This window comes from Heterodontus francisci, chromosome 9 (assembly GCF_036365525.1).
Source record: "Heterodontus francisci isolate sHetFra1 chromosome 9, sHetFra1.hap1, whole genome shotgun sequence".
NCBI classification, from domain to species: domain Eukaryota; kingdom Metazoa; phylum Chordata; class Chondrichthyes; order Heterodontiformes; family Heterodontidae; genus Heterodontus; species Heterodontus francisci.
The window spans coordinates 76,552,175-76,568,466 of NC_090379.1; the positions used below are offsets into that span (position 1 = coordinate 76,552,175).

At 40.3% G+C, this 16,292-nt stretch overlaps 1 protein-coding gene across 1 annotated transcript in view; it reads right to left on the reverse strand.

The window, feature by feature from the left end:
- The window catches only part of coch (coagulation factor C homolog, cochlin (Limulus polyphemus)), a 46,472-nt gene extending 32,865 nt beyond the window's left edge, over window positions 1-13,607 (reverse strand). Inside the window, exons 1-3 of the mRNA XM_068038160.1 lie at window positions 13,574-13,607; window positions 12,836-12,880; window positions 12,326-12,482 (exon numbers count right to left, since the gene is read on the reverse strand). Coding sequence (XP_067894261.1) covers window positions 12,326-12,482; window positions 12,836-12,880; window positions 13,574-13,607 — 236 coding nt within the window. The remainder of the gene's footprint in view (window positions 1-12,325; window positions 12,483-12,835; window positions 12,881-13,573) is intronic.
- Window positions 13,608-16,292: the final 2,685 nt, after the last annotated feature.

The following is a 16,292-nucleotide window of genomic DNA, read 5'->3' on the forward strand; positions in this document are numbered from 1 at the left end:
GAAAATTTCTATCATACTAGGGATGTTGGTCAAGAATGAAGATTTTGAAAGGGAGTTGAGAGGCGTGCAACAAGGTGAGATGCTTAAAAGGAGGAAGCGCCAGAGGAGTAGAGGGTCAAGTCAAGGTGTGACCTGGTGCTAAGCACCACACAGCCACTGCAATGGAAATCAATGGGAAACTCACACACAATCTCCATTGCTGTCTGTGATAATTCTAGGTGAGATACTTGCTTCACCTGACATGCTGCGTGTGGCCATATCATAAGAGAATCCCCCAGGTTTTAGGCCATAGTGGTTTTCTTAAGTGATTTACTGCCTATTCTACCACTCCTACAAGATACTCCTGTAGTGACTTGAACATGGCTGGTGGAAGGCTGATGCTCAGATGAGGGCCCTTGAAATGCTTGTGGGGGTAAAACCTGAGGAGCTCAGCTGCAGACTACAGCTTTTTGACCACTGACTTTCTTCCATGATGTCAGGCATTAGTTGAGGGGGTGGTGAGGGAGAAGATATACTGTTATCGTGAGAGGGATCTACATGGGTGCTCCCATCGAGGGACTGCAACTGCCATGGGACTACAGATCATTACCCACACCGATCTGGGGGCAGCATACTAGGGGAGAGCTGGGAAGTTGTTGAAGCTTCAATTCTTGGTGTCCACCAGCTTTTAGCAACTGGCAGAGGCAGTGACACTCTGAGCCTGAATGACATCAACTTAAGCTTCGATCAAAGCTCCAACAGCTGATGATACAGGTTCCTGTGCAGAGGACTTGGTTTGCAGTGTCCACAGAGGTGACCACACTTTCCATCCTGGAATGCAGGGTGCTAATGCCACTGGCCAGAATGATGCACAAGCTGGAATTTGATGCTGAGACATGCTGTGGCAGTTCATTGACAGGCTGCCCAATATTTCCAATAATTGATGGGGCAGAATTTTAGGCTGATTCTTTGAAGTAACAGCTCTGTCCTTCATGGCAGAGCTAGGACGTGGGCTTGCCTTCCATTAAGCATCTTCTGGGCTATCCTTTCCACTAGTCCCTGTTCCTGCTCACTTGTGCTCTGTCCATTCTCCTCGAGCTTATTGTCTATTCCTTTTGGGTACTAATTTCTGTGTTGGCACTCGGGATTGATGGAATGAGTGAGGAGAGTTATTCCCCTCCAAATCTTCTCTTGTAGGGTCCAAGTGATAGGAAGAAAAGGGAAGGGGGACAAGGGTCAGCTTGGCAGGAAAAGGTTAGGCAGCAGGTGACTGAAGTACCAGGGTGCCGTGCAGCCTGTCTGTATGATTGCTAGAGTAAACAAAGTTTAGAAAAAGGCAGATACTCTGCTGAGCACTGCTTCCAGCCTCACCATTGCTGATGCTCCTTGAACAAACTTCACCAATGATGAACCTGGCTTCCTCCCCCAGGGCCTGGATGAAGGATGTTTCCCTTCCACCCCCCCTCCCATCCCTTTTAAGGATACTCTCTCTCTTGTTGTGAGGCAGCTTGTGCTGCAAAACATTTGTAGTGAATTGGCGTGTGCTTCTTGTAAATTGTTGTACAGCTTTGTCAGATGTCTCTATGTAGGGCATGTTCTGAGAGGAAGAAGCAGCAAGTTGCGAGAAGGATAGGAAGGTTTTAAAGCCAGAGTTCTTGGTTAAAACACAGCTTAATGAGCTATTTGAGTATTTAAATAACTGACCGAACAGCTGAGCAGGGGTTCCCTGCTTGCCCTCGAACCCACCCAAGTGAAACCTGGCAAAAGGCTATATGATGTCGGGCTCCTGACCTGATGTCACTTTTAAGGGATTTAATTCCCCGCATGCACCCAAACAGTCCACCTCTTGCCTGGGAAAGTTCCTCCCCATATCATTGAGATTATGATCCAGGCACCTCCCTCCAGCTTGCTACTGAGCCTGCTTATTGACCCTAGTGCCCTCTGAGGGAAAGCCAATCTACTTATGTACCCTCACTTGTTTCACTAGGACCTCCACTGTTGTATCATTGAACCTGGGAGTTCTTGCCTTTGGCATGCTGCTGTGAAGCAATCTTTGTACCAGCCACAATTTGTAATGGGTGAATACAAGATTTCACCCTTTAAATTTGTACTCAGACTGAGGAAAATCCCACCCCTCAATTACCAATGATATACACATTGGCACTAACCGTCAAAATTAATCATGCCTTCTGCTCATGTGAGCAGGTAGCTGACCCTATTGCCCTGACCACTGAAAACTGCTCAAAGTGAAAATCCCCCACTCTCCTTAATGATTCTGAGGCATCAAACTGAGTTAACATGTTTGAGCTTGTTTCTTCAATTATGTACATCAATTCAATTCACTTTGCACACTCAAACTCTGTTCCCTTCAACACACACCGTTTGAGTACAGGTATTTCAAGAATTATTGGAAAAACTAGCTAAAAGCGTTAGTTAATTACATTTGTGGTCTTATTTTTGAAAGGGGTTCATTGATGAAGCTCCTATTTTTTTTATTATGAACTGCAATGCAAACAGATACTGAATCAAGACCACAGATTAAAAAACAAAATAATTATTTTTCCCAAACATGATTTATTACTAAAGACACCCAAGATGAACTCAATATGCCAAGTGTTGCAGAAAGCTTTGGCAGCAGTTAAGCTATTGCTAGAGTGAAGGACACAGGCTTAAATAATTTGTTAATGCACTGACGTAAAATTCTTCAGTGCACAAGAAATCTTTTTTTAAATTCATTCATGGGATGTGAGCATCGCTGGCTCGGCCAACATTTGTTGCCTATCCCTAACTGCCCTTGAGAAGGCGATGGTGAACCGCCTTCTTCAACTGCTGCAGTCCATGTGGTGTAGAGACACCCACAGTGCTGTTAGGAAGGGAGTTCCAGGATTTTGACCCAGTGACAGTGAAGGAACGGCAATATAGTTCCAAGTCAGGATGGTGTGTGACTTGGAGGGGAACTTGCAGGTGGTGGTGTTCCCATGCATCTGCCGCACCCAATCTTCTAGGTACAGGTTGCGGGTTTGGAAGGTGCTGTCTAAGGAACTTTGGTGCCTTGCTGCAGTGCATCTTGTAGATGGTACACACTGCTGCCACTGTGCGTCAGTGGTGGAGGGAGTGAATGTTTGTGAATGGGGTGCCAATCAAGCAGCTGTTTTGTCCTGGATGGTGTCGAGCTTCTTGAGTGTTGTTAGAGCTGCACCCATCCAGGCAAGTGGAGAGTATTTCACGACACTCCTGACTTGTGCCTTGTAGATGGTGGACAGGCTTTGGGGAGTCGGGTGGTGAGTTACTCGCCACAGAATTCCCAGCCTCTGACCTGCTTTTGTAGCCACAGTACTTATATGGCTAGTTCAGTTAGGATGCTGGTCAATGGTGACCCCCAGGATGTTGATGGGGGATTCAGCAAAGGTATTCCTGTTAAACATCAAGGGGAGATGGTTAGATTCTCTCATGTTGAAGATGTTATTGCCTTGCACTTGTGTTGGTGCGAATGTTACTTGCCACTAATCAGCCCAAGCCTGAATGTTGTTCAGACCTTGCTGCATGCAGGCACAAGTTGTTTCAGTATCTGAGGAGTCGCATATGGTACTGAATACTGTGCAATCATCAGCGAACATCCCCACTTCTGACCTTATGATGGAGGGAAGGTCATTGATGAAGCAGCTGAAGATAGTTGGGCCTTGGACTTTACCTTGAGGAACTCCTGCAGCAATGTCTTGGGGCTGAGATGATTGGTCTCCAACAACCAATCATCTTCCTTTGTACTAGGTATGACTCCAACCAGTGGAAAGTTTTCCCCTGATTCCCATTGACCTCAATTTTGCTAGGACTCCTTGATGCCATACTTGGTCAAATGCTGCCTTGACGTCAAGGCCAGTCACTCCCACCCCAGTCTCAATGACCTTCTTACATTTAACACACAGAATGCCTCAGTAACAGACTGAAAGATACTCTTATCCAAACTGCAAAATGGAGAAATATATCTGTAATATATAAAATGGTGTGAAATAAAATTGTATCAAAATGGCTCTTCCAATTTAGAAAACCATCTTGAAAGTGTGTGGTACACATAAAATATTATTTTATTTCCTCCTTTAATGGTGATCTACATTGAATACATTCAAAATCATTGTTTTGAAAATGATAGATTTTTTTCCACAGTTTCAATTGCAGTAAACCGTTGATTGTGAGAAGGATCCTGAAGAAAGATAATGTCGGCAAATTATAGCATGACATGGTTTGCCCCTTTAGCTGCTTTTAGAAGTTCAATATTTAAGATGAAAACAAATGGCACTACAACATTTGGGATCTGAATCAATTCATTTGTATGAAAGCAGAGAGCTAGCAACATTTCTGTGATACTGGTGTTTGAAGGATAAGTTTGAACTGAATAATATTCCTGAATTGCAAAGACTTGCTTAAATAAAAAATCTAAATTAACTGCTGTTGCTGTAGTCATCAATGTTACAAACTTGCTAAGTGTTCCGATCAGCCAAATTCTTTAAGTTTACGCGTGAAAGCTTTACTCAGACTGTACTGTACTAACATCAGTTTAAAAGCAATTACTCATCCTGATAACGTCTGTTTAAAAAGACCGGTATGTTCTATTTGTTTATTTACTTTTAAAGTAAGGCTATATTATAGCTTCATTCCTCTGGTGAGTCCTTATAAAGAAGCAAAAATATTGCTATATTTGCTCTACTAGCACAGGCATGATGGACCAAATGGCCCCTTCTGTGCTGTATGATTCTATCAGACTTCTAACCCATTGATTTTGCTTCTTGAAATAAAATAGAAAATGTTAGAAATATACAGCAGGTCAGTCAGCATTTGTAAAGAAAAAAAGATGTTTCAAGTGCGTACCCCTCATCAGAACTGTTCTTTTGCTTTCATTGATAAATTATTGATGGCAAAAGTACAATATTCCTGATTTTGTTACCAATGTATGTGGTACCCTTCAATGACATACAATGTAAATATTATGAATATACAAAAAATGATTAATGCCTTTTTCACATTTGATTCCTGGATTTTAGATTTTTGTGGCTTTTCATTTCTTTTCCTTGCCAGTTTTCTGCCTTCCTTTCTCCCCAGGTGCCCTCTGATACCCTAACCAAATAGCTACATTTTATGTATGAGCATAGTAAGTGAGTGTTGGCAGACTATTCAACTATGGTAACCAAACAGCTAGGAGCCATCCATCTAACATCTACACATGTGCACTTCCTGCAAGGTTTCTGGATTGTGAATTGGGGAGCAGAAACCCTGCACACAACATTCAGCCTCTCTAAACTAGGAATTCTGAGCTAAATTGTAGTGCCACAGCACAGTCTTGGCTGAGATTAGCCAACCCACTACTGATCAGGGTTCAAGCCTGGAACCTATCTGATGTGAATGGCTCAACTACTTTGGTGAACCAGCCTGCTGAGCCATTGGGGAGTGTGCACAGTTTAGAGGTGATGCTGCCATTTCACCTGGAAAGATGAGATGTTGCACAATAATGCAATGCCTTTAATTAGATTGAGACAATAGCAGCAGAAACTACACTACTGAATATGCCAGTTGACAATTGACCCTTTTGCAGCATAAGGGAGATGTTCAAATAGCACACAGAGATTTCTGCAAGAATAGGGTTATTTCAAAAATCACTACAAAGCTCTAGTTTGCTGCAGTAATGGGAAATGCCAAACAGGAAGTTTGTTACCATCTACTGTAATTCATGTAAATTTACGGCTCTCTTATTCAGCATTCAATGCCATCTGCATCTGAAATTAATTCTATTTAAGTTAAACCTGATATGAAGATTTATTCACTCTTTGGATTAGGGTATCCTGCAGTCAACTGATAAAATGCAAACATCTGCAAGACAACACGAGCCCTGTACTTTATTATCCTATCTGAAGTGGAGCACTCTGTTTCCTTACAGTACTCCATTCAGTGGCCCGGCTGAGAACTGGCACGTCTCCCTCGATGAAAGTGTATAGTGCGAATGCTATTCAAAGGGAAGCACAAACAGACTGCTGGATTTATTTAACACTTAAATTAGGCAGCAATATAATTTGACTAAATTTAAACAGTTACATTTGTGTTAGTTTACTCCTCAATTTGATATTGTCCCCAGGAAGATACTGCTGCACAAGTATATATAAAATGATGGTCACTTGTCCAGTTTTCATATTTGGAATTCAGTAGCAGGAGGGTGAGGTATGGAAAATCTTCCTTTACAAAGACATTATCAGAAGTAATCAGACAATACCAATTTTCTGATTTTTCCCTGTGTTTCTATTGCTTTCAAAATGATCCAAAATGGGATTCTAAGACAGGCTAGTAGTCAGGATGTTGGATGCATGGTGGCAAATCTAATTCACTGTAATGTCAGAAAAGGTTCTGGGCTGCAACTTAACTAATTTCTACTTTGAATTAAACATTTCAGGTCTCTTCAAATTCAGCTAATCGGGATATGCCTATATTGTCTCAATGGCAAAATGTACTTTTGCCTGTATCAATATTTCAGTTTAAGTTAGAAGCATGATACAAGCATTTTGTGGTTAGCAGCAAAAAGTAATCAGCCGCAGACTAGACACAGATATTAGTAAATCCTACATTTTCTCTTTAACTCCTTTGTCTTTTAAAACATATCAACTGAAATTACTGCAACAGAATGAAGTTATGAGGGAATCAGATTACAGTTTCCCAGTTGATGGCAGACTTGGTTTACGATTTGACTGTGGACAAGTGTATCTCATTAAAACACAACTGTACAATTCTGTTCCCATTAAAAAAACAAATTCAAGATCCAACGCAACCTCTGCTTCAAAAAAAAAACTCCTCTGCTTCTTATCACTCATTATTCATCTTTAACTCCTGGAGCACCATCAACAGGACAAATCCTTCTGGAGTTATCAACTGGCTGTACCATAGATGAATTATCCTTCCGGGGGCATGGGCTCATTTGGCCTTCTGACCATTGGCTGATTTAAGTCTAACCATATCAACTGGTAGCTTCAATAATGCAACTAGGTTACAATATGGTGCATCTCTTGATTGGCCTATGAAACTGGGCTGAATTTTACAGCCCCCCAACGTCGGGGGTCGTGGCGGGGGTGGGGGGGGGCGGAAAATGCCTCTGACAGAGGCCCACCATGGGCCTAGACACTGGGAAGGCCCGGTCCAATATTGCCGGTTGCGGCGAGGCCTCTTGGCGCCCCCCCCCCCACTGCTTGGCGCTGGGAGCCCCATTTAAATATTTAAATTTATTTTCATAAATGAATTGATTACTTACCCACTCCCTCCGTCTATCCCGGAGCGATATTGGTGCTGGTGGCCAGCACTCCCACGCCTTTGGATCCCCATCCGGGATATGAGGCAGAACACTGGTGGGGAGGGGGGGTGCAGTTAAGTTTCTCAGTGCGGGGAGTGGGGGGGGGGGGGTGGCGGAGCGGCGTCTGAGTAATTTCATTGGTCTAGAGGGTGTTGGGAAGGGGTAAAGTTTAAACTTGAACTTTGTGGGGGGGTAAGGTCAGGAGCACAAGGTAAGTGTTTTGGTGGGGGGACAGGACAGATAATTATTGCTATGCCTATTGTGGGGTGGGTGAGAGAGGGTCAGGATCACTTTATTTAATTTTTTAAAATCAGTATTCCTTTAAATATTTAAATTGCAATGTGGGGCTCAAAGCCCTGTCAAAATGGCACCAGCGCATGCACACAAAGGCGGCTGACATCATTGCCGGGGACGGACCACCCGCCCCCTCCACATCATCAAGGGGAGGGCGGGGGGGGGGGGGGTGCGATCCGTCCCGGCCATTTAAATGAGCTGCCATGTTTAATATCGCGGCAGCTTCGCGACATGCGGTCTGCATGGGCAGACCACCATTGTTAAATCGGCGACAGAAATGTAAACTCCAGCCCACTATCCCTGGAGTCAGTAGTAAATCACTGTCTGAAACACATATGGGTCATTCCAATTCCCAAATGGGAGGATGCAAAAAGCAAGTGAAAATAAGTATATAAGTTGTTGGAACTTTAAACTACATTTGTTACAAAATAAAGGTTGGATTGGATATTTTATTCTTAGACTGCTGACAGGATCAGGGAAATAACTATCTCACTATATATGAAGGTTTTGTAAGTTTTCAGCTCATGCACTGTCACTCTGAAATAAATGCAGAAGTACAAAATAATTGAATGACTCCTAACATTTGATAAATTTATTCCAGATACCATGTTAAATTTGCTGAGCTCCTAATGTTAAAAATCTATTTTGATCTGTGATTGGCAAAGGGGAAATGTGAGTAACCACAAATTGTCTGGCACCGAATCCTATCATGCAATAGATAGGATAACAAAATCTTATAATATTTAGATTTTGTCTGCACACTCTGCTTTTAAACACTCTTGTCCAGATATTCAGAATATACATCATCCTGTTCTTTTAAATCAATTTTTTAAATATATTTTTTGTGAAGGTTCTGAAAAATGTTGGGAAATTGCTACAATATGCGAAACATGAGCTGGCTTCACAAGCCATGCTCTACCCAATACAATGTTTATACTGAAAGACAGTTGTGGTAATATTACAATAATAAAAATATTCATGTGTTAGGAGTCATTCTATTATTTTAATTTTAACCCTAAGGAATTAAAGCAAACATTTAAACCTAATTTTAGTTCATTTTTAAAACAAATTGAACACTTGCATTCTGCTCATCATTCCCCTATTTGCTCAAATATTCTTATAATTTTAATTTACTTTGTTTTCTACCTTACCAACCTGCTCTATATTTTATTATCTTTTTCCTAAAAAAAATGTACTTTAAAACCATGCCGGACATTGCTTTTTTACCCTTCTGATCCAACCCTTCATTTGTAGGAGAAAGAAAGCCAGAATTATATATATTCTGATCATCTGGAGAAGACTATTTAAAAAGGAGACTGTGCAGATTAAATCTAAATAATTATTTCAGAATCATAATATATGAAAACTTTGCAAAAAGACATAGCTAACTCACAAGAGACTGGAATGTATTTACCCGCTGGCGGTCCAAGTGGTAATCATTGATAAAAAAGAATTTTAAAAAATAATTTTTGTTATTAACAACATCTTGCATTTATATAACATGTTTAATATAGAAAAATGTCCCAAGGTACTTCACAGAGCTAGCTTTTATTGGTTAAAAATAATTTTAAGGCCAGGTTGTCAATCAATTGAAAAGCCAAACTTAAGTGATTGATAAGATTACATCTCAGATTCAGCCCAGTCAATGATGTGTCCAATACTACCATCAAATAGATTTGGCAGACTTTGGAGATCAACCCAAATGAGTCTTTATGTGCTGCAATCAGTTAAATAATAAATGCTATAAGGTTTAAAGTTATAATAACAAATCTGGAAGAGAGTAGAGAAGATAGAAAGGCTGAGGGAGCAGTCGTTTTTAAAACAGATCATTTAGAAAACATGTAAAATATCTGACACCTAACATTATTACTTTAACATTCGTGTTTGTTCCAGAATCATAACGTCAAAACTTTACAAAAACATTGCCGACGCACAAGAGACTGGAATTTCCCTACCTGCTGGCTGTCTAAGGTAATCATTAAAAAAAAGTAATTTAAAAGAATAAATTTCCTAATTAACAACATCTTGCATTTATAAAGCATGTTTAAAGTAGAAAAATGCCCCAAGGCACTTCACAGAGACACGAAGGCGAACAGACAGTGAGCCGAAGAAGTAAAGATTGGGCTGGAATTTGCTGCAGCAGGGCATCTATCAGCATTCATTGTTAGACTTTTTCCTGCACCTTTCAGCGTAAACATATTTGAACCCTCACTTGCTGGAAATGCAAGCGAATAACATGGGCAACAAGACACCTGGGACATTGGCCAATGGAGGAACCAACAATACACCTTCTTAACCAATTGAGATTTAAGGATTGAGAAATAAACAGAGGAAGGACTTAGAATGAAGGTTGAATTAACGTGGCTCAATTAGAGTCAAATCAGGTACAGAAAATGATCTAAAAAGATGGAAGGAAAGATTTGATTAAGACAGAAAAAAAGACAGAAAGGAAAAGTAAGAAATTTTTAAAACATTTTTTAAAATTCGAAGTTTTTAAAATCATCAACCACAAATTACTGCCTGAAGGAATACGACTCCACAGTTTCGATTGTTCACTTTTTGGGCCGGAGAGGTTGTTTGGAGTAATTAACAGTTATCTCATTGTTAAAAAGGTTACACTCTTATTTACAGCCCGAGCTTTCTGCAGTGTGTTTAATGGGCAATAATGTGCAAAGCCAGCAAGTTTAAAAAAAAACAGGGAGGCTGTTACCATTTGTCCAAAACAATGGTGAAGTAGCGTAAATTGACCTGCAAATTCTGGAGACTTGCAACTCACACATATCTCTTAATCCTTGCTGGCTGATTTGCACATTAATAATGGAGTGCATTATTCACAGTGTTATTTTTACAGCTTGTTCAAAGAAATGGCTTTAAATGAGAGTCTTAAAGGAGGAGAGGGTGCTGAAGAAGCAGAGGGATTCAGAGAGGGAATTCCAGTGAGTTGGACCTAGGTGGCTGAAGATACAGCCACCAATGATGGGGGAAAGGAGCAGGAGGTTTACAATAGGTGAGACGCAGAAGAATGGAGTGTTCAAGCGTGGAGGTTGCAAGTGGAGTGGAGAGGGGGCAGATTTCTAGGGCTGGAGGTGCTTACAGTCATGGGAACGGGTGACACCATAAGAGGGATTTTAACATAAGGGTGAGAATTTTAAATTTGAGGCTTTGTAAGGCTTGTGGGAAGAAAATAAGTCAGCAAGGATGGAGTGATGGATGTATGGGAACTGAAAGCAAAGTAATAAAATTGCTTTTTCTTTGGGGATATGGAAAGAGGGAAAAGAGACGTTATCTGAAATTCCCCTTCTTGAATTATGCTTCCCTGTTGGTTGTTCACAGGGTTGTATTGACAGTGGTCATGCAGTAGTCTACATCCCTTACTCCCACATTTACATAGCTTGAGTTTGTTGCAGGGTATCAAGGGACCTGCAATGGGAGAAAAATCACAAGATTGTAGGATACATCCCGATAAGGAAGACCATTCAGACTATTATATTCATCCATCCGGAAGAACCCTCACACTCTCTCTATTGCTGCATTTATTTGTTTCTTAAATGATTCTGAGGTTTTCATTTTAGCCAGTCTGTCTGAAAGTTCATTCTAATTGTTGATTACTCTCTGCATGATGAAGAACCTTCTGATATCAAATCTGAAGTTCCCTTTAAGTAGTTTGAATCTGTCTTTCATTGTCCAACTCCCATCTTGAATTTTCTTTCTTTTTCTCCCTTCTTTAACTAAAAGTACTATTCTAGAACATTTTCCCCATACCATTTACTTTCATATATAAATGTCTCGATAAGATCGCCTCTCAGATCTCTCCCTTCCAGACTGAAAAACCCAAATTTATCAGGTCCTTCTTCATTACTCAAACCCAGATAAACTTTGTAGCTCTTTCCTGCACTGATTCTTTTGTTTCCTGGTGACCAGATGTGGACACAGTGTTCAGTGTATGGACTGACCAGAGCACTGTACAGTTTGATCATAATTGCTCCTCTACCTTGTATTTTATTGTTTAGGCCACGCAGTTCAGCATTTTAATGGCTTTGCATTGGTTGGACATGTCTGATCTAAGACTCCTACATTCCTTTCACCTTAAGCTGAGGTGGGCGAGCCCAGGTCTGGAGTGGCCTACTTTATTTTTGTGAAGCCAGGATGAGCATTCTTGCTCCCTCTGCCTCCAAAAAACAAAAATTTGGAAGGGTTTTGTAACTGTCTTTTGAGCAGCTGCCAGTGGTGCCTTTAAGGGCTGACAGTTTGGCTGTACAAGCCGTGCCCATTTGTAGCTCAGATGCTGATGCTTATGGCTGTTTCAGGCAGATGGACTGCTCACCCATTTGCTGGTTTGTCTGAATATGGCATTAGGCAGTCCTTGGGCATTAATTGGGTGGCTGCCTGGGTTTAAAATCATCTGCAAATGGTAGAATTTCTTTGGAAAGCTAACTGTTCATATACACTGATTTTTAAGGTTTTGTTCTATAGATGAGCAAAAAAAGTATGATAAAAAATGAAGACAGTCAAGTTCATTATTTCCATGATATCATATACACTCTGCCCTATCATGTGTCTCCTTGAACTGTTGTATATATGTATCAGCCTGCCAAGTTGCTAAGATCGATAGATGTCTTTGTGATACATTGCTTCTGAATATTCATTTCTCATTTTGATTTCACTCATGGGCATTAATTTTGGGATCACTTTCATGTTTCTTTAAGAGTAAGTTTTATTTGAAGATCTCACCTGTGAAGAGCAGCTGCGCAGACACTGGAGACTGAGGCATACACTCCAGTTCCCCAGACTGATAGCTGGGAGTGATCACAATGTGGTGGGCACAGAACTTCCACCAGGTCTTCCTTGTAGTTGGCACCTCTGGTGGCACAGTCAATTGAAACTGGCACTTGAAGAACACAACATACTCTGTAATATAACTCGCAATGAACATCAAAGGAGCAGAACTATCAAAAATTCAAAACTCAAATCCGAACATATTGACACAAAATGATAACAGCATTATATGGCAGAAATTGTTCCTTTAACATTGAATAAACGATCCACAATAAATACACATTTACATTGTATGACTTCATAAAGGAAACTACACATCTGGTGCCTCAAATTTGTGTAAGAACATATCATTGTGCCACAATAAATATATTGATTGCTTGTACAGAAGTTTCAAAAACTTTTCAATGGAACATATCCAATAAAACACAAAGAAGTGGAGGATCATTACTTTTTTACAAAACGTACCTGCTCCTTGCTCTCCCTTTGCTGGTGAGGTGAATGTTAAGAATCCTGCACATATCAAAATGAACAATGTCCTGTAATTCTGGAGCATTACTTTCAAACTTAAGTGCAAGAATCAGTCACAGCGGTTAGAGAAAAAAAGGCATGACAACTTGTGTAAAACATGACATAAAATACAGTTCACTCCCAATAATTCAAATTCATTTCCCACTAAATAATGTGAACTAAGCAGCTTAAATATGTGAGCAAATTGGGAATTTCGTACTAACAACCAATGGTGAAGTGATTTGAAGAAAGTAACTTTGAATTTAAAGTATACTGTGCAAAATACTAGAACACAATTGCATTTTGTGAAAATCCCTGTAAACTCCAGGTTCAGGAGTCAGCGCGGCGGATTGTTCCTCTGGAGATATTTGCATCTCCCGGTTTTCCTGGCCCTGTGATGTACCCTGTTGTGCAGGATCACTTCACCTGCCAGTTCATCCGTTCCATGTCTATCCGATAGATACCAGGCAGAGCCGGGTGCTCTCCCTTCTGGACTAGACTGAAGGAAAGTAGGAACCCGGGACCGCAGACACCCAATGCCCCGAGTGTATCCCCTCTCTGTCGCTAAATCGCTCTGTTTTAGGTGAGTTCAGAGGCTCCACTTCTCTGATACGTGTTTGAATCTCTAGTTCCTAAACTGATCGAGTTCGCCATCACAACTGTTTGCCGAATTATTGATTGGAATGAGACACTTACCGAGAGAGAGGATCGCCGTGCCGAGAATAGACATGGTAACAGAATCCAGAGTCTCCCAGTCCCAGAGCTACAGTCAATTATAAACCAGATGAATATCACTGACAGCAAGGTTAGAACAGTGAAGTGCTCCAGAATCAAGGCAGTAAAGCTACAGGATAATGTCTGAACCAAAATACCTTAAACAAGAAAGTTTATCATATCAAACGGAGTTCACAGATCCACACCCAGAATGGTATCTAACGCTTTATTTTGTTCTCAAGTTTATCAGATGGCACCAGAGAACAAAATAAAGCGTTAGATACCATCCCGGACATGTTAGAGAATACAGCAAATGAAAGCCTTAGGAAAGGTCCGCAGTTCACAGCAAAGGCTGTATCTCAGTCACCTTACTGTTTATTTATTCTTGGGATCTAATTGTCAATTATTCACAACAACTGTTATAGATTTCTATTATTATAATCGACAGCATTTGAGATTGGATCTGTATTATCAATTCTACTTTCCATACGGCTACTCCTAAACCCGCAGTTAATTTATGGTCCATTCGAATGAATAAACAGGGTTCAAAGGGACAGCGCAGAACCTGGACTTCTGTTAACAGTAACTGAGATCGAGCTTTTCTCACTAGTCTTCAGTAAATATCCCTGTGTAGAAGTTTCTACTCACAGGTGTAAGGTACTTCCACTATCTGCTGCTGGTACGAATCGATCTTCTGTCTCACTCGATGGATTTTCTGAGCTCTCGGATTCAGCCCAAGTCTCAAAATTCAGCTTTAGCCCAAACTTCTCAAATTCACCTAAATACGCCTGGCTGCGTCACGCCAAGGCGTTACAGATGTGCAGTCTTGCAAATGACTGGATTTTGCATAATGTCTGGACTCTGGCGGCAATTGGATTTTTCAAATATGAAGGATTAAAACTGAGTGACAATACTTAGTAAGCATAGTAAGCAGGTGTGGAACGATGGTAGAAAATCTTCACCGATTGGGTTCGTTTAGTGAACGCGCCAGACTCAGATCACGGATGCGGGATGTGGGAAGCATTTCGGCAAAATAACTGAACAGCATCGCAATTGCAAATCAACAGAGCTGAAAATCATAGACAAAACATACCAAAACACTGCAGCTTCTCCCAATAAACTGGAACCAGAGCCTGACCCCTCTGTGTGAAAGCACTGTCAGATTTATCACATTGCAGCCTCTTGGTGTAAAATAGTAATGGTTTTAATTTAGAAATCTTATAAAAATGCTGACAAACTAACTTCTCGTGACAGGCAAATCACTCCCCCATTACATTTATGTTTCTAATGATTGATAATGGTAAAGATTGTATTTCTATTTGGTCCAATAATATGCAGTAAGCGTGTTCCCCAGTTAGGATAATCTAACAACCTGCATTTATGTAACATGTTCAACGCAGAAAAATATCCTAAAGTGCTTTACAGTAAGAATATTAGACCAAAAAAACAATGAACGGGCTCAGTATCATCATCTGAACTATATTTCTGGAATTGTTTCAATTCGCAACAATACTTTATTGAGACAACACAATACTATGAGCATCTGATCAGAGCTCTGAGCAGAGGGAAAGCTCCAAGTTTAACGCCACTCTTCAGCATTGAGATACTTTAAAATCTATATATAAATAGGTAAATGTTTAATCGAGCTAGTGGGAGGGGGTTGTTGCAGACGATAGAAGTCATATTGGTCTTGTTTGTTGAAGGGAACCCCCTTTTACAATGCCCACCCTCATCACCTCCTCCACAAAACTGCTTCTGTTCTGTGTTGTGAAACAAAATAGACGGGGACATGAAGTTTGCAGTGCACAAGTCCAGTTTTATTTACAGGTTTCTGTTTGAACAGGAAGTGTTCCCCTATACTTCTCAGATGATCCTTCAGGAAGAGGAAATTTTGAGATTGTTCTGGTCAAGTTTGTGGTCTTATATTTTACTGAAACATTAATTTCTCCGTAATCTGTTTCATTCTCTTCAACAAAATAATTGAATGCATTTCTTAAATACAAAACAGTGTCATACAGTTAGGTTCCATCTCCACCTCTAGTCCTCCACTGGCAAAGTATAAATATGGATGGGATGCATTTTTGGACCACCACCTTACACAGTGAAAATACTCATAAATATTGTATTTCACTTCTTTGAAAAATTCAGTCTGAGTACATTGTTGCAATAAAATAAACTGTCCAGCATTGTAATCCAATTGAAGCCATTACTAACGCCATCTTTCCAAAATTTGTTTTCCATAGAATCAGGGATAACTATAAAGGGGTTTAAATGGTCTTGTTCTTTGGTGTCAGAAAAATGCAGCATCAAATGTACTATTGAATAGAAATTTGATTCTCAAAAGCTTTTTTTTAAAAAAAACAAACGACAAAAACAAACAAACCTGGGCTCTCTTTTCACAGCATACATACTTCTTTCCGAATACCAAATTGATGAAATGAGGAATAAAATCCAGTCAATTACATCTAAAGTTTTTGTCCTTTCTGTTAACTATGAAATGGCCATGGGTCTGGGAGAACAGGCTTTTTGCTGCTGTGCCACTTTTGCTGTTAAAGGACTGATTTCAACTACTACTGATAATTAGTCATATTAACGCAAATGAAATGATTAAAAATACATAGAATTGTAATGAAAACAAATATCTATATTAAACAGATACAATATGTTTTCATAAATCTGAAAATATCATACAAATATATGA